Genomic DNA, 19287 nt, shown 5'->3' on the forward strand with positions numbered 1-19287 from the left:
GTTTGACATTCCCTACCACTCTCAGCATTGTGTGGTCCAAGTTTTAGGGCTTTCGTCTATATCACATAGAAATATAAGCCCTAACAGCAGTCTAAATCCAAGAAAAGGGTAACAGAAGGAAGATATTCAATAACCCGTCCAGGTGAGAAACGATCGTACCAAGGAAGGGAATCCGCATGCCGAGGGCGCAGACGGTGCGGTCCTCCTGGGAGCGGCGGCGTCCCAGGTGCATGGCGGCCTGGCAGTTGGGCGGCGGGCGGCGGGCGTCGTCGGCGAGGAGGGTCCAGCGGGAGCACTTGGGGGACTGGAAGACGGCCGGAGCGCCGCCCTCCCGGTAGACGGCGAGGCATGTGAGGGACTCGCCGGAGGAGGACGGGATCGGGCGGAGGAGGAGGAGCAGCAGCCCAAGAAGAATGATGCCCTGTACGGCCATAGAATTCGCTCAGAGTTTACAAACCGTTCGGGAGAAGAGAAACCGAAGGGAAGAATCGAGCAGAGGGAGCCCCTGGAAGACAAGGAAAAGGATCGAATCATGGATCTACAGCAAAATTTTAGATGGGCCCCATTGTCCGGTTGAAACTTCTAGCTTTAAATAGCGTTTTTGGGGTGCCAAACGGGTAGAGTCCGCTCTCCGCAGGGTTGGGTCAAATAAATTTAGGTCAATAATCTCTCAATCCTAATCCAGCTTATTTATTGAATAGATTAAAAATTTAGATTCAAACCTAATTATTTTATTAAATAAATAATTTAATTCAATCTATAAAAAGCCCCACCTGGTTAAGCAGTTAAAGCATTGCCAGCCATGATTATAGTGAATCCTACCAAAATTGTTATTACTTGTTATAACAACCATTATTTATCTCAAAAAATAACTATTAAATTTTTAATGTTATAGTAACTACTGCAATAATGATTATCATAATGATGTTATATGAAAAATAATATTCGGTGACCAAAAAAATAATGACAATAGATTTCTCCTCACTTTTTATTGGATAAAATGATATTAACTTTAGATGTACAATCATTTTTAGAGAAACTCAAGAGACAAAAAGATAAATTTTGAAAAATTTTGTTTTATTTAAAGGAAGGTATAAATGAGAATAGCAATAATTATGGATAAATAAAAATATGTTATAATAGAAAATGCTAATCTTATATTTTTCATGTTATTTATCTCTATAATAGGTTGGAAGGTGGACAAAACCACGGTTATTATTAGACACCATTTTTTCTATTATAATAGTCATTATAAAGTTTGTCGTACCCAATATAACAAAGTTCATAGATGCCATAGAGTTTACTATAATACCTATGTTGAACACATAATCCAATAAAAATAAAATGGATTTTATTGACATGGGTAACATATAAACAAAAGGATCGACTCTTGTTAATTTTTTCAGGAGGCCAAATTCATGGAAAATCAATTTGGGATCTAGATTGTAAAGTAAATAAATCATCTTGCTTGAATGGTTTAAAGGATCTAATCATGTGCTTGACCTCAAGGCTTTCAATTGTATATAATAGAGATTGCGAGAGAGTACTTTGCTACTATGTTTTTTTTTTCCATCCAACGATGAGGTGGAAAAGGTGTGATTCAAATGGAAGAATTCTCTTTTGGGAGGTTTCGCTGTCGGGGGTTTCATCCGAATGTAATGGGTAGGGAATCAAAGCTCTACTAGCAATTAGAAAAGGAGTTTCATATCCTAGCAAGTGTACATGGTGGCTTAAAAATTCAGGCTGCAGCTTTTCAAATCACCCAAGAATTTTGTACTAGTAAGTATTAGTACATATTTAGAAAATCATAGTAAACATATTTAAATATTAAGGAATTGTTAAATTGCCCTTAACCCAAATAAAAGTGAGGTTGATCTTGACTAAATATGTAATAAGGATGAAAACAACCGGCATAAAATGTAAAATTTCATATTTCAATAATAAAGAGAAATGAGCTACCATTCTTTTGTTCCCGTGGAAAAATAGGCCCTGTGATGATCAATGGTCAATAGCCTTAAGAAGAAAAGAAAAGACAGTATTAAAATAATAATATAAAAAATTGTTGATGAGCAGCTAAGGCTGTTTCCACATCCCAAGTTCTATATCTCCATTCAAGCAGAAAGAAAGCAGAGCCTGATAATTTTCCCACTGCCTTCAGAAACTAAAAACAGAGCTTCAATATCCTCAGTGACTAAGAATATTTTATTGGGGGAATTAAAGGTCGGTCCAGCATTGGACCGAACTATATTTTTTAGTCCCTATTGACCGGTTTTATAACAACCGGTCCATTGTGATTCCGCCTTTCGTCATGAGATGAAAATAGCTCTCTTCCTCTCGCCCGATTCCGCTTCCTCTCTTCCCACAAAAATAGCCCTCTTCCTCTTGACCTATTCCGCTTCATCTCTTCCCCTGTTTCAATCCTCTCTTCCCACGAAAATAGCCTTCTTCCTCTCGACCAATTCCACTTCATCTCTTCCCCTATTTCAATCCTCTCTTTCCACGAAAATAGCCCTCTTCCTCTCGACCGATTCTGTTTGATTTTTAGTCCCCTATTTCAAACCCTAAAGCCATATACTATATCAATCGGCAAATCGCTTTTACTCTCTTCCCCTATTAATCCATTCCCCTCGTCGAAATAAAGAAGCCTTCCGCTCTCCCGATCATTTGTTGTTATCCTCTCTTCACAACCATTATATGCTCTTCTGTTTTTCTCTCTTCCCACTCGAGTTTTGAGAGCTCGACTCTATTTTTCGCCCGGCCTCCGACTGAGAGTTGGGACTTGACGGAATGTTGCCGAATCCCATTCTAAAAGCTTTCCCTAACACTCCTGATTTTGCCCTGTTCGTTGGTAACCGAAGCTTCACTCAACATTAGTTTCCAAACCTTTCCTGAGGCGTCTCTGCAGTCCTTCAACAAGTTTGTCAATCGTTGCAGTATACTTTCTCCAATTTTTTTCCCGAACACCAAACTGTTATATAGTATTATAGGGCATTTGTTTTTAAATTGTGGAAATGGTTAGGATTTGATAAATTAACAGACAGAGAAGTTGTGATAGCACATTTGAGATAATTGTCATGGAAAAACCATAAATATCCTTCACTGATAGCTATTTAGTGCTATTTTTATTCTTTGTTATAGTTTTTAAGATCATTCATTAGCGCAAGATGTTTTCCTCAATTATGTATTTCTAATTTTGAGTTGATATTATTGAAAGTTATTGTCTGAATATATTTGTGATGCAGACATTTTGTATGGCTCTAATTCAAAGTAGAGGCAAAGCACCTGCTATTGGCCATTGGAAGGTGCTACTTCAGCCACTATGTCCATTTTATCGTCACCCTTGTCCGGTCTATGTCTCAGGAACAGAAAGAAAGGGTGATCGGCACTTTGTTTGGACATATGCTAGGTCTACCATATATCAAGCAGAGTAGGCCTGTCCTAGACACATTGCTTTCCTTCTAGAATGATGTGGAGGAGGATTTTTGGTTTGGTAAGATTCTAGTGCCTTTTGTAGGGAGTGAGTTTGCACCCATCCTTGATTTGAGTAGCACGAGTGATGACGTCGAATGGCATAGGGAGGGGAGGGTTCTGTTCGACCTCATCACCCCTTTTTTTAGAGTGACCACAAAAAGGCTGATAGGAATGCAGTAAAAAATAGATTACAATTACTTGTTGGAAAGAGCGGACGACAAGATGTAGAGGATTTCACCAAATTATGGGTTCTATATCTCTTTGTGACCATCCTCTTCCCAACTGTACACTACTATGTTCCTAAGTTATTATATTCATATATTGATAATTTAGACCGCTTGGGTATCCGGCAGATATCTAGTCTAGCCAAAAGTGTGAGGAAAAGGAACATCACCAGCAAGAAATCTTCTGGATATATGGATGGCTGCACGATTGCTCTTGTGGTAAGCATCTTAATGTTTCTTTATAATTTCATTGTTAAGATATGTATTGACTTCAAATTTGATGTTTACACTGGTTTTTGGCAGGCATGGGTTGTTAAGCATACGAACAACCTTCTAAGAGGCCACCGGCCACCATTTATGTATCCACATCTCCTGCATTAGAGCAACGCCCTATTTCCTCGCAAGGTAGGCACGATCGCCGAAGTTTTGAAGAACTTAAAAAAAATTTAGGTTTGAATATTCATTTCTAAGATCACAATTATTTTAACATGATGTAAAACTTAAGTTTTCTGATCGAGAAGCTAGGGCCTAGGGAGAAAGAGTTTCACCTTCTCTCGTGAGGAAGGCCACAAGTAAAAACTCTGATAGAAATGTGAGGAGATGAAGTATTGCAAAATGGGATGCATGAGATAACTCAAGTATCTGCATATTGTGTTTAACATTCCGCACACTTACAACCACTTGTGAATTGGCACGGACGTTTCACTTGCCGGCACATAGTTAACTCCATATGGCACACACCTATAATGTCTCAATGCATGCACATGCATGCTTACATGGCATGTAGAAGATTTGCCGGCTGCCGCAAGAGCAAGTGCAATTTTGGAGGTCAACTTTGCATGAGTAGTTTGTATCATTTACATTATATATTATTATGTTTGACGTAAACACGGATAATCTCCGACCGTCTTCTGTATTTTTTTGCAAGACTTTCTTAGGATTGGGGCACAGATGTGTTTAAATACCATAACTTTGATTATGTCATTCATGCATCAATTGCATTATTTGAAGCCTGATATGGTCAACCATATAAGGAATGAGCATATGGCGAGCCTCCATGATCCAACTATTAAAACACTCTGCCACGTTAGATATCATAATACCCCAGTGTGGACCTAGAAAGACTGCATTTGCCCAATGCTCTGGATTTGCATGCAGGAGAAAGGTTTTAGTCCCTAGGGCTTCTAATGTAAGCTTGCTAATTAATTTCTGAAAAACATTCAGCCTTGGAGTATAGGCAGCAGCATTTAGTAAATCAAGCAGCCTTTTTCTCTCAGTTGCACGATAATAGACAAGCACCTGCATTGACAATTATCGAAGGATGAGATCTACGATATCTAAAATTAGTTAGATAAATTCTAGGTTGAAAATTCAGAATATGACGCTCCAAACCTGACTCTTGAAGTTGACTTTCACGTGATGGAAACAATATAAGTGGTAACTATCAGAAAAGTACTTTGGCACTGATTTAATAATTTTCTTATGTCTATATGTCATAAATGTGAACTACTAACCATGATAGTCACTGCAACTATGAATTACTTCTTTCAAAATTTGACAAAACCAGTTCCAATTGTCATCAGTCTCTGTATCGACCACACCATAAGCAATAGGAAATATATCCTCGTTCGCATAGTTGGAAGTCACGCCAAGTAGTACACCTCCATCCTTATGCTTTATAAATGTTCCATCCATAAAAATCAGATGTCTACATCCTCTTATGAAACCCATTACTGAAGCATGAAATGAAATGAATAGGCGTTTGAATCGACCTTCACTTGTTTCATACTTTGTAATGCTGCTGGAGTTGGTCTCAAGAATAGCCTTGCAATACCAGCGTATCCGGCCATAAGATTGTGATTTGTGACCATAAAGGTACTTCATTGTGATTTGTGACCATAAAGGTACTTCATAGCCACTTTCTTCTCATGCCAAGCTTGATGATACGGCAATTCAATACTATATTCTCGACGAATATCCTTTACGATATTAGTCGGCCTATATAATGGCGTTTCTTGAGGTTTATCTTTAACAATATTCGAAACCCAACGTTTCTAAGCCTTAGGATGAGACCGGACTTGCAACCCTCCTCCGCATGTATGCTGGCTGTTCATTTTTTTAATTGCAAACCTTTTTTGATTCCCAAGTTGAGAAGTATGGATATGCCAAATTCATATTCTTCATATGCACATTCCACGATTACTTGCTGACGATTACTCTTCACAAACACAAAATCTTTGCAATTTGCAATGCAAAAGTTGCAAATTATGTCACGAAGAGTTTCCACATTCTTGAACTCCTGACCAACACCCTCTATAGAGATTTTCCAAGCATCAAAAAAAAATTTTTGACTAGGTTCCTCTTCGATTGGGCTCTTGTTTTTTCGACAACTCGACCGAATTTACTTGAGTCATCCTTTGAAACATTTTTGAATCTGCAACTCCACTCAACATTCTGGGATGGGCCACCATCTCTACAATAAGTTAAACAAAATTTCAGCATACTAACTAACAATTTTGTGCTTAAAATGCACAAACTAAGAAGTGAAATATGCAATACAAGACTAATTTAAACTAAGAATAGCAAAACAGAAATACATGCAATTATCTTGTGCAATACCTTATATCAATTACCACATCAGCAACTTCGGTCAGGAATGAAGAATAACTAACAACCATCTCGATCACCGGCACATTTAAGTTGACATATATTTAATGCATATTCCAAACATCCTTATCGCTCATGAGCGTAACAAGCATTCTAAATTTGTTTGGAACATAAAATTTAACTTCTACCATCATAGGAGATAGATGTCTCCATCTTTTCACTATTTTCTTGCAAATTTGATTGAGATTTGTGTCCTCAGAGATAGAAATAATAAGAGCTTCGCTACCATAAGAATAAATAGTCATGAAAACCAGGCTACTTGTGTTCTTTGAAGCCATGACAATAGAAAAAGGAGAGAGGGATGAACTGATCGAAATTCAGAATGCTATTTTAACAATGAAGCAAAGGGAATGCTGCTACGGGGACTCTTTTCTATACAGGATATTAGTAATGACAGACACAAAAAAAGTTTTCCATACACGATATTAACAATGGCAGACACACAAGAAGATAACCAAGCTAAAACAGGATTTTCTTTGAATCATAATCGAAAAACAGAGAAGAACAGAAGGATATCTCAGTGGATATCGGAAAATCGGAATAGAATTGCAACCGTTTGACTCTTCCGCAATCAAACCACCGCAACTAAAGATCAAAGGGGACTCTCTGCAAATAGATAAGAAGCTATCTGATTTTTCGGCAACAGGAAACAGAAAAGAAAACAGCGGAGAATTCCAACAGAGAAACTTTCCGGCAATCAAATCATGGCCGCTTAATATCAGAAGGACTCTCTACAAACAGAGAAGCTATCTAATTTTTCGGCAACATGAAACAGAGAAGAAGACAGTGGTGACTTCCAATAGAGAAACTCTCCCAGACTCTCTGCAAATAGATAAGAAACTATCTATTTGTTTGGCCATAAAATACAGAAAAGAAGAGAGCGGAGAATTCCAACCGTTTCCACAAACAAACCTTTACCGCCAACGAAGGGGCCACTTCGGAATTTAAAAAAAAAGGAAACCTCCATTAGGAACCGGGAATTAGGATATCCTCTCATCCTTGGACTGGAAATGGGGGGTTCTATATACACCCCCCCTATTGCTAAGGACACCCCCCAAAAACCAAAAATAAAATACCCAAACTAACCTTTAGTGTAATTACCATATTGCCTTTGAAATTTTCTCAGTACACCCCCCTTTCCTCCTCCTCCGTTTCGTTTTGAAAAGAAAAAAAAAACACCCCTCAAACCCCCCTTAAACCCCTCGATCCATTTACATCGTTTAGGCGATCTTTGAAGGAGATTTAAGCCCCATTCGAAGCATGGACAAGCAACTAGTGATTTGGGACGAAGAATCGGCCGCAAAGGTACGTGTTCCATCTTGTTTCGAAATTTTTTTTTTTTTCACGGTTCGTGCTCCGTTCGGCACTGGATCGCCGAACAAAAGGCTTCTGTTCAGCTGAACAGTGCCGAACAGAAGGCCTGTTCAGCTGAACAGTGCCGAACAGAAGCCTTCTGTTCGGCAACCCTCAACCGAACTCTTCTGTTCGGCTGCACAGTGCCGAACAGAAGGCTTCTGTCCGGCACTGTGCAGCCGAACAGAAGGGTTCTGTCCGGCTCTGTGCAGCCGGACAGAATGCCGGCGACGAGAGGGAGAAGGAGGAACGGGGGGGTTTTGGGCGTTGGCGAGGTGCTTTGGGCGGAACAGTTCAAAGGGAGACGGAGGGGGTTTGGCCGCCGGCGAGGTGCTTGAGGCGAGGTTTTTTGGGCGGAAGGGAGAAGCCGGCGGGTGTTTTGGAGGGGAAGAGCGGGGTGGAGGGGGTTTGGGGGGTGTAGAGAGCAATTTAGGTGAGGGGGTGGGGAGGGTGGGGGGTAATTTAGAAATTTTTAATTTTTTAGGGGTGTCCTTAGCAAATGGGGGGGTGTAGAGAGTATTTAATTTTTTTTTAATTTTTGGGGGGTGTCCTGAGCAATAGGGGGGGTGTATATAGAACCACCCCTGGAAATGCCTATTTGGGTCAACAGAGACTCTATGTTACACCATAGTCATGGGGAGGGTGGGGAATTAATTTCCGCTATTTTATTTGATTAGTATCTCTTTCCCCAAAACAAGCTTAAGTCCAAATTGCAACTCACGAGTAAATTACAAAGATTGCACATTAAGAGCAAATACACAAAGCAAGATAGCACATCACTAGGTAGTCTACAACTGCACATTGAGCAAATACACAAAGCAAGATAGTACATCACTAGTTAGTCTACAACCATGGCCTCCGAGCCAACAGCACTACCATCTTCAATGCTAATCTTCTGCTCTTCCATGACAGCTCTGAGCTCATCTGCCAAGCTCTTTTGTTCATCCTCAATGGTATTCTGCAATTCATGAACCTGTAGAAAAAGAATTAAGCATTAGTCCTCATAATTCAAGGAACATCAGCAGGACTTCTCATGATGAAAAGAATTGGTTTTCTAGATTTCAGTAATTTCACATCATGTTCCCAAGTTTGGTGTTTCAAAATAATTTGACCTCAGAAAAAATAGGAGAACTTGCTGGAAGTTCTGAATGAATTCGGATATGGAGTGAAAACAGGCATATGGGAGGTAATAGCAGCTGACAAGAGCAGCACTCTGGGCAAAAAATAAAAAATAAAAATAAAACGAAAACTACCAACATATAGTCCAAGTTTGTCTTGTGAATAGGTTGTGAGCAATGCGTCGACGATTCGTAGATTTTGTGAACCACATAATACTTGCATGAATAATTCAGTAGCACAAGAATGGTTTGGAGAACCATTAGCCAAATGAAAAATGTGTGAAAATTTGAGTACTTTTTATAATATTAAGCATATTGCGATGTTTATCTTATATCATCCCATCTATTGGGATTGAGAAGCTCAAATAATCAAAACAATTTTAGAAAAAAACATTAAATACTAACTCACCACGTGCAGCAAAAGAGAGAATTGTTTCTTCCGAAGATCCAATGTCCTCACACATGCAGCATTCTCTGCCTCCAAAGTAACAATTTCCTTCTCTAGATCTGAGATAATTTTCTGAGTTTCTGACCTTGGGGGCTGCAAAGCAATCAGCTTCCTAATGGCCTCACCCTCCTCCTTGTGCTGCCTCTCAATCTTGCTCTCCTCAAGTTGTTTTTTTAAGTCCCCAATATCAGCCTGAGCCTGTAAGATTTGTTGTTGGATTTCTTCTTGCAGCTCATTGAAGCTCTCTTTCTCTCGGATGTTAGCATCAACCACTGCTTTGCTTTTAATAAGTGGGAGCTCAAAAGTGGCTATTTCTTGTAGGAAAGCCTTGTACGATCTCTCACAGTCACTTAGATTATCTGCGTCCTTCTCGATCTCAAGTGCCAAGGAGACAAACTTCTTTTGAAGCTTCTTTAATGGTGGTTCACCCCGGGTAGTTGTGGTGCGAGTCAGAAGCCTGTGTTTAATTATCACATCATCTTCAAGAGGGCCAAAAGCATAATGTGCAGCCATCTCTTCACCTCTCCCAGCAATTTTTCTTCCTTTGGCTAGCATCTGTTTGCTTAACAGTTAATTACTTCAGTATTCAGCACAGATTGGGTAAATAGATAAAGGGAAAAGTCTGGATTAGTCAAAATTGGAGTACCAAAGAAAACTTTTGACAATTTACAGTAAGGGATTACTGTTAATGATGAAAACTTTACATTGCTGTATATGATAATAAATAGAATTCAAGAACATCTGGTGAGAATGAAGAAATGCTGAGGGCCAGAAAGAGCACACTTCTTAATAAATGTAAAATCAATACAATTTTCATCAGTAACAGGTTGTTGAACTATTATGATAAATATAAGATACATAAAAAGAAAAGAAGGCCATTTTTTTCCTTCTCTCTTTTTCATTTAACAAGAGAAAGGAACAGAAGACTCAGAAATATGCTGACGGTGAATCATACACAAAAGAAGTCTCTCTCAAGCACGATAAATTAAAGTCTTCCAGATCATAGTAAAATGAAGGGTTATCCAGGTACATTGTTTGCGTATGTTTGGTAGTTGCTATTTTTAGAACAGTTTCTAAACATTTTTTTTTTCATTAAATAGTTTCTTGAAGTTCCGAAAATGCTGCATGTCTATGGTAAATAGCTTCTCGAAAAATTTGACCTACCTTCCCTAGCTTATAAATTTAACAGCAAAGATGTCCTAATTAAAACAGCATAGGAAACGTAAACAAGCTGAACATGAGTGAGCTAGGCCTTGCTCAAGCTCAGCTCATTTAATAACCAAGCCGAGTTCGAGCCAACTTATTTAATTTCGAGCTGAACTCAAGCTGTTCAAAATAGCTTGTTTAAGAAAACTGGTAAGGGATTAAGGTATTTCAAGACTTTTATTTGTACAGTTTAAGCTAATAATCCAAATTATATTTTAATATTATATTGAAATATATTCTATTCTATATAGCCTACGCTAGTTTATAGCAAATTACGCAAAAAAATACATAGATAATATTAATTAAAATAGTCTATAAAATATATAAACTGTTTAATATTTGCATTTTCTGAGCCAAATCAAGTGAAATTCGAACAAGCTAAGTCTAGCTCTATCTCAGTTCATTTACTAACCGAGTAAGCTGAAATTGTGCCAAACTCGAGCTGGCTGATGAACAGCATGTTCGTTTGACACCCCTAAGAGGAAAAGACAAGACCTTAAAGCTGGAAGTCTCAAGTCCACACCAGAACAAAGATGAATACTAGAAAAGGAAACTTACACAACAGTCAAAAGAAGACAGGTAAGGAAGGAAAGGCACCCATCTAGCATAATGCTTATTTGAAACACCTACTCCCAATGCTATGTTTTCTATTTCTACCATCACCGAAGCGTCATAGTTAGATCAGCCATCACTTCTACCGTTTACATCTTGTGCCCACATGAAGGGCCACCTTTATATACAGGTAACAAAACAAACTGCAGTAAAGTCCACTAGATGCCAAGTTGTCCGCATACAAGAGACTAAATTGGACAATTCAAACAGCAGAATGGTGACATCTACTTGTAGGGTAGTTTCTGGTTGTAGGCATTCTTTAAATGCTATTGATTCAGCTGGTGGTTTACCCATGCGTTGGAAGTCACAGATTCTAGATGGCACTATTTTTGTTTCAGCTGTTTACTCCAAGACAGTTAGACTAATCAACAAAAGTGATGGATTCAGTTGGCTTCTAACAGACGTTTAAGGGCACATAGATTCTAGGAGGGAATAATTTTGGACAAAATTAGCAGTAATCAGATCAAATTTGTAAGGAGCATGGATATTGGCTGGTGATTTCAACATCATGAGATTTGAAATGAGAGACTTGGTAATACCAGCAAATGTGATTAGATTCTTTGATTTCATCAATATAGAAAGTTCACTAGATCTCCAGTAAATGGAAGAATTTCACATGGTCGAATAAACAAGAAACTCCTAGTCTTGTAGCGCTATTTTCTGGTTACTCTTGAGTGGAAGCAAAGATACCCTAGGTCTGATGTTACTTCAGTAGCCTGATCTTCTTCTGATTTGAATACACTCCTTCTGGTTCTTCTTTAATCCAGTTTTTGGTGGGACCAATCTATTTGGATCTGACAATCTCTGATTTGAATACATTGAATTCAAGGAACTAATATAGTACTAGTGAAGGTTTTAATTATCAACACTAACTCTATACCAGTTATCCATCTAAAGGTAATGCAGTACCGGCATCATTGTTACACACCAAAACTAAAAGCATAAAAAAAAAATGAAAAACCATCGGTATCAACCAGTATGGTCAGTATGGCAACGATATGGACTGATATAGTTGATATGCCAGTACAGATGGTTCTGCCTTCCCAGCAACTGTACCAGTGCCACTCACATGTTGGAACAGTACAGTACCAATGATACCCTCCCATTGTAGTGATTTTGAATCCGTGGTACTAGTGGACCACTGCACCTTCTAATTCAGATGCAGCAGTTAACTTGGTGGATAGTTTCTTATCCTTTGCAGAAGCTTATACATTGGAGTAAAAGTAGAGAGAGGTGACCCATGACATCTTATTGACTAAGAGGTCTTGCTAAAAAAAAATGAAAGGCCTGATACAGAAAAGGAGTCGAGGAATCTCACAGCTTTTGAAAGATGAGGCAACTGTTGGTTGATAGAGGAACTGAAAGAGATGCTTGTTAAAGAAGCATCATCAAGGAAGCAAAAAGCTTGAATCAATAGGTTAAAGTCTGGAAACAAGAATACTAATTTTTTCCACACTTGTGCTAGTAACAGAGAGGAAAAGATACAATACATTCTATTCAATCTCAACCTGGCACTCTAACTGAGACTAGTGAATAGTGATACAAAGAAGGCTTTTTATGACTATTGCACTGAAGTTATTTGGTCTGAACATCTAAATTGGATGTCTGCAAGTTGACAGGCTTTATTTGGGCATTTAGATACTCGATTCATCTTGGGGAGAACTTTTCTTAGTAAGGAGTGAAAAGAAGGCTATGTTCAGCCCAGCTTAGGCTATGTTCAGCCCAGCTTCAGATAATCACCAGGACGTGATGCTTTCCGCATGTGCTTTCTTTAATCCTTTAGGATCTTTTAACAGATGATGTGATGAACTTCTATTAAGGCAAGAATTCCAACTTTAATGAGATTGCTAGGCTGAATTATAACTTCATCATCTTAGACCCCAAAAGAATGTCTGCTTCACTGTCAAAGATTTTCAACCTATCAGTCTTCTGTACAGCTTGTTAAAGATAATCCCTGATGTGTTTTCCAACAGATTATCTAGGATTATTGATACCTTAATAGCATGAGATTAATCAGCCCTCAAGAGAGGAATGAACAACACGGAATGTTTTGCTTGTGTTTCTGAAATTGTACCCTTTTGTAAAAAGAAGAAAATCAATGGGATCCCCTGTCAAATTTATTTCAAGAAAGCCTATGATAGAGTTAACTGGAATTTCTTGTTGCATCCTCTAAAGGTTAAAGAACTTTTGTGGATAACTTGTGCAACTGGATTAGAGCTTGTCTTTCAGCTAGCAAATCGGTTAACTTTTGAATAGGAAAACTTGGCAAGTGGATTTTGAGTAAACAAGGACTCAAGCAAGTTGTATCCACTTTCATGTTACCCCTTTGTCCTTCTGATTGGTGTATTAGGAAGAATTTTTAACAAAGCTGGTGAGAAGGGATTGGCTAAAAGTTTGGGGTCAGTACATATAAATGGAGGAATGAGGAAAATTGCCTATGCGGATGATTGTTATAATATTTGGTGAAGCAGATCATCACTAGCTAGCTGCATTAAAATTTATTCTGCATGGTTGGTAACTCGTAACAGGTTTAAAGATCAATTTTGAAAAATGTCAACTTATGTATTTGGGTTCTCAGAAAGGAAGGGATCACTCCGCTGGAAGCATCTTGTGTTGTTTGGATCTGATATCGAACTTCATCTTTCTGAGTTGAGAATAAGGGTTCTTTTCTAATTGATAAGATTGATTAAGGAGAAACTTTTGGAAAGGGAAACTTTTATCTGTTGGAGGTTGGCCACATTTAGCTAATGCAGTACTATCCTCTAAATCCACCTACTGGATGCCAACTGTGAAAGAGTGGCTAACAAAATAGATTAGCTTATATGAACTTTCCTGTGGAAAGGAAGAGAAAAGAACAATGGTGGAGCTTGCCTTTTGAATTAGGAGGAGGTTTGTAAGGATAAATCTCTAGTTTGCTTAGGGGTCAAACACTTGCAAATATAGATGATGGTTTGCGCGTCAAATGGAAAAGATGTTCTTCAGCAATAATAATAGGCCTTCGATTTCTCTTGTCAAGCAACATTACTATACTCACAGATCCCACTCTTCAGATTAAAATTATATAAAAAGTTGGTGGAAGATGCATTTTGGGTGATACTAGGGGTGTAATTTTTTTGTCAAACACTTCATCAGAAGAGTTACTCTTAAATTGCTTATTTCCTCAAGTCTCTGATTTGACTGTTAGGAAAGAAATCAAGATGACAGATTACTGGCTTTCTCCTGAGAACCATTGAATTCAGAACTCAGACTGGGGAGTTTCTTGCATTGAGTATATTAACTGCAAGAGGTCCAACAGTCCAACTAAATACTAGTAGAGATAAGACTAGCTAGAGATGGAGTAAATTTGGATTGTTCACCTTCAGCATTTGTTACAGAGTTCTAAATATGGAGGTCCACTTTCAGCTATAGCTAAAATTATTTGGAAGTGTCTATTCCTGAAGAAGGTCAAAATTTTAATCTGGCCACTAAATACAAAAAAATCTCATGGCTTTAAACTTCTGAAAAAGAAATTGGTCTTCTCCTCAGGTTTTTGTTCTTTGCAACTCTCTTCAAGAAACCACGGATTATCTTTTCTAAGCAGCTTGTCACCAAATCTATCTGCCTCTACTTCCTAAGGAAATTAGCATTCATTTTCTTCTCGATGACAATCTGGTACGAAAGAAACTAAAGAATCTTTACTGGGACATCTCGATCCTAGAGGAAGTACTGGAGACTATGCTGATTTTACTGAATGATTGGACTAGAATTGCATGTCGGCCCTCGCAGGTGAAGCTTAGTCTTTTCTTCAGTGCTATCAGGCTATAAGCTTTCTTTTGTGTTTGTCTCCTTTCTTCTTCTTTTTTGCATCTCTCTTCCTACCCTCTTTCTCTTCCCCTCTCTTCTGTCTTTCCATTTTGTTACCTTTTCTCATATTAAAAAGAACGAAATCAATAAATTACCAGCTCATATAGAACATAACAAGAGTTCATAAAGAAGCACTATTGCTGATATCTAAAGTACTACGGCACGGCATCAAACAACGAGCCCAAGCAATGCAGCAAATGGTTTTTAGTGCATTTGAAGTGCCCTAAAAATCTCAAGTAGTTGAGAAGTAACTTACAAACATAAATCCGAAAATCCAACAAATCCGATCAAAATCACTGAAAATCACGAATCATACTCAGAAAACGATCCAACAAAAGTTAAATTTTTTATTAAAAAAAGAAAGAAAACGAAATTTAATCAGATAATATAGAGTCCAAACAATAGATATCAAAAAGAAAAAAACTCACCTTTCTCTCTCGAACTCAACGAGAGAGAGAGAAAGCGCGCGATGGAGACCTTCGGGACAAAGAGGGCCGTGCTTCTCAACCAGAGCAGGGTAACGAACGGTGGAGAAGAATAGGCTGCGGCCTCCACTTCTCCGTGGCGATGGAAGACGGCGGCGGAGACAGGCGGGTGCTCGCGAAGAGGTGACAAGGAGATAGGAGGCGCGGGGTAGCGCGATCTCAGGCTCTCAGCTGCCAAAATTCCCTCAAGGTAGGGTAGGGTTGTCGAAGGAGACCGATAACCCGCTCGTTAAAATCACATAATTGATTAGGGCCATTAGTTGATTATGCCAAACTTAGTAATTTTTACTAAATTATGTTTCGGTGGATTTATGCCAAACTTAATCGGCCTTATCAAACTTTATCGGCCCTTAATCTATGCAAAAACTGCTCCTGTGCATTGTAGATTCGTAGCAGACAAGCAGATAAATAATATTTATTTTTTTTCTTTTTCAACACTGCTAACTCAGTCTGGAATGGAAGTCAAAATATTGGGCTTGGATTTGAGGAGTAGGTCATATATGATAAATTTTTCCGTTGTACAAAAACCAAACGGTTATCCGCTTGGTTCCAAGAAATTCCATTGCGATTTGACCATGCAAAACCAAATCCAATTAGTTAGAGTAAAGCCAGCTCAACAATTATTATTATTATTATTTTCTACATTAACCATACGTTTTGGATGCATCAGATACATGAAAAGAATGGTATAATAATGCAGCAAAATAATTTATTAAATATCCAATTACTATCCAAAACCCGACAAAGTGTCCAAATTATATAGGTTCTATAATTAGGTATGGATATGGATTTGTTTAATTATTTTTTATATTACCTTTTCTTTTCATGGTTCAGTATTCATTTTGGATACATCAAATAAATCAAAGAAATGGTTTAATAGTGCAGCAAAATAACTTATTATATATCTAATTACTACTCAAAGCCCGACTAGATATCCAAATTCTTTTAAATCTAATGTTAGGTTTGGATATATATTTCTATTATTTTTTGAATTACCTTTTTTTTTCATTTTCATTGTTTATTTTGGACACATTAAATAAATAAAAAAAATGGTTTACTACCTGAAACCCAACCCAATATCCAAATTCTTTTGGGTCCAATACTAGCTATGAATATAGATTTTTTTAGTATTTTTCTTGTATTACCTTTTCTCATGATTCACCCGTGCTTTTTGGACATATGAAATAAATTAAAGAAAATGATTTAATAGTGCAACAAAATTACTTATTAAATTTCCAATTACTACCCAAAATCTAACCTATCATCCAAATTCTTTTGGGTCTTATTAGGTATGGATTTAGATTTTTAACTAGGCTTTGCTTTGAGTATGGACATAGTGATACCTTATCCGAATTTGATCAACCAGTACCTTTACTTTGAAATATAGGATAGTTATTCCAATAAAATATTGTCTTAAGTTATTCTCATGATAAAGGTACATGTTACTGGGTGTTGGATTCCAATTCCTCCTGATCGATATCCATATCGCTTTATTCCTCCGAAGAAACCTCAATTCTAGTTATTGTTCCAAAACTATTCATCAATGACATAATTCAAAATTTAACTAATAAGTAAGAAGAAATTTAAGTGGTATAAGAATAAAACTATAATTAGATATTGAATAATTTTTTTTAAAAAATAAAAATAATATAAATATATTTGGTGTAGCCAACTATTTTTATCCTAACTCTATATAAAAGTTAGATATTTTCCAAGCTTTTAGTTCTCACAATACCCATGCTTCAATTTCACCATTAAACAATATTGTTACTTCTAATCTTGCCGCACTCTTCCTAATTCAAATTCTGCTATTAGTTGAATTCTTTGCTAGTCTTCTTGATCGTAATCTCTCTCCATCTCATCCAAACTCAAATCCTGAAAAAACTTAAACTCGATCGATTTTAGAATTTACAGCCTTGAGCACAAAGCATTTTTGTAAAAATTAGTAAGTAGTTAATTTTTAATCATTTCTAAAATTTATAATTCAGTTAGATTATCTTATATCTAAAATATTTAGCAACCATGTGCATTTGCAAGTGAAATATAGCTATTTTTATCAACACATAATAAAAAGCAAGCCCCTCTTCTAATTTTTGATGATGGAACTGATGGTGGAGGCGATATTGATGGTTGTGGTGGTGGAGTAACAATTGTAGAGGAAGTAAATTGGAGTAATAGTGATGGCAAAGGTGACAACAATTAAAATTTGAAATAGAATCTAGAATACGAAGTTGTTCGCTTGACAAACTTAAAAAGTTTCTTATTTAAAACAAAATTAGGAGTTCTAGTTTGCCCTTTTATCAAAAATAATAAAAATATTTTTAAGAATAACAAATGAAAATATCATTACCAAATATATATTTTATTTTGATTTTTATAGAAAAGCAATGCTAAATAGATTTTTTTTTATAAAAAAAAAGGTGAAAGTGTTGGCAAGCACATTTTAGACTATCCAGTGTAGTTCAAGATTGAATTGGATTTATAAACATATCAAACCCGTACTCCAACATAACATATAATATGATAAAGTTTGGTTTAGGATAAGTAGACTTTCTAAAATCAACCTAGACTCAAGAAGTTACATGTGTCTATCACACCCATATCCACCAAATAGGCTTATGGGTAAGGTTCCAATTAATACATGAACCTCAGACATAATGACACCCCTAGCCATCATTTGTGCTCGCCTTCTTATTCTCAAACCAAAAGCAACCTTTGAGCATTCAAACTTGGCCTTGTTTTGTGAACCGAGCTGAAATAAATCTTACTTCTTTTCTTCACTGGCACAGATTTTTTTCCTCCTACGATCTTCTGCAATTTTTTAAATAATATACAACCTTCTTGACAATCCTCAAGGCCATTGCTTGGGAAGTAGCGCCAAAGCTTAGTGGCGGCTAGAACTTATGTGAGCTTTTAGTTATGGGAAGTGTTCTGGTACTCGATGAATCGGATCTGGTTTTGTGTTATGTTGTTGCTTCTGCTAAAGGATTTTGTTTATAGGTATAGAAATTATTTTTCTAGTAGAGGTGCACACTGAGAGGAAGTGTTTTAGTTCTGACTTGTATAAACTAGTTGTCTTGGAACATTGTAGAGCCTCTTTTAAAGACTCATTTGGTTCACGGGAGGAGAAGAGAGGAAAATATGATCAACGAAAAAATAAAAAAAAAATTCATATCTGGTTAGAGTTTTTTTTTTTAAAAAAAAATAAAAAAGTAGCTTTTCCATAGAAATAAGATTATCACATTTTATGGAAAAGAAAAATCCATATAAGAAATGAAAAAGTCTAATTTTTATGTAAAAACTTTGAGTTTTAGATAGAATATAATAAGCTCTTTTCTCTTATTAAGGATGTAACATGTAGTTTACACAACTTTCCTAAGAGATGCTCAACTAAACATAAGCTGCTTTAGAATGTGATAGTTTTGTATAGTCAACCAAACATGCAAAAACTATCTTTCCAAGTAACATGTAGTTTACACAACTTTTCTAAGAGATGCTCAACTAAACATAAGCTGCTCTAGAATGTGATAGTTTCGTATAGTCAACCAAACATACGAAAACTGTCTTTCCAAGCATCATATTCTCAGGCATTAGTTTTTCAGAAAGTCTATGTCCAATTTCCCATTCTCATTGTTGATATGTCCTTTTTCATTTATGCAGCCTATTGATAGACCTCTTGAAGATTAAACGCATGCGTACAACTGCTGCTTCTTATAATAATTTGAAATATCTGTATTTCATTAGATAATGGACCAGCCCTGAACTTCTGCCGACAGGTTTAAAGGCTTTCCAGGAGTATCAGACATGATTTCTGATGATTCTCACATAATGATGCAAACCTGATGAATATTTCATTAATC

General features: G+C 37.0%; 2 protein-coding genes across 28 annotated transcripts in view; both read right to left on the reverse strand.

The window, feature by feature from the left end:
- The window catches only part of LOC103718236 (kinase superfamily protein), a 94197-nt gene extending 93633 nt beyond the window's left edge, over positions 1-564 (reverse strand). For 17 of the 27 annotated variants that reach the window (XM_088714547.2, XM_039131925.3, XM_039131921.3 and 14 more), the window contains exon 1: positions 160-552. In XM_088714547.2, the coding sequence (XP_088570673.2) occupies positions 160-433 (274 nt within the window). In that variant the 5' untranslated portion in view covers positions 434-552. Of the gene's footprint in view, positions 1-159 lie in introns of all 27 variants that reach the window. The other 10 variants (XM_088714530.2, XM_088714529.2, XM_088714528.2 and 7 more) reach the window with 2 other exon arrangements.
- A 7798-nt stretch (positions 565-8362) lies between these two features.
- Positions 8363-15722, reverse strand: LOC103718237 (THO complex subunit 7A-like). Its single transcript, XM_008806957.5, has 3 exons — positions 15371-15722; positions 9243-9836; positions 8363-8688 (listed from the first exon to the last, which is right to left on the reverse strand). The coding sequence occupies exons 2-3, from the start codon at positions 9834-9836 to the stop codon at positions 8554-8556; spliced, it is 729 nt and encodes a 242-aa protein (XP_008805179.1). The 5' UTR covers positions 15371-15722; the 3' UTR covers positions 8363-8553.
- Positions 15723-19287: the final 3565 nt, after the last annotated feature.

Source organism: Phoenix dactylifera, chromosome 18 (assembly GCF_051530095.1).
Source record: "Phoenix dactylifera cultivar Ajwa chromosome 18, Ajwa_hap1_PhDact_Kaust_v1.1, whole genome shotgun sequence".
In the NCBI taxonomy this organism is placed as follows: domain Eukaryota; kingdom Viridiplantae; phylum Streptophyta; class Magnoliopsida; order Arecales; family Arecaceae; genus Phoenix; species Phoenix dactylifera.

What these genes read in the sequence shown, in the direction of transcription:
- LOC103718237 (XM_008806957.5), bottom strand. Translation starts at nt 9,836, where the DNA reads ATGCTAGCCAAAGGAAGAAAAATTGCTGGGAGAGGTGAAGAGATGGCT. An exon ending in TCTCTCTTTTGCTGCACGTG is followed by an intron (nt 8,689 to 9,242) that starts GTGAGTTAGTAT and finishes CTTTTTCTACAG; the next exon opens with GTTCATGAATTGCAGAATAC.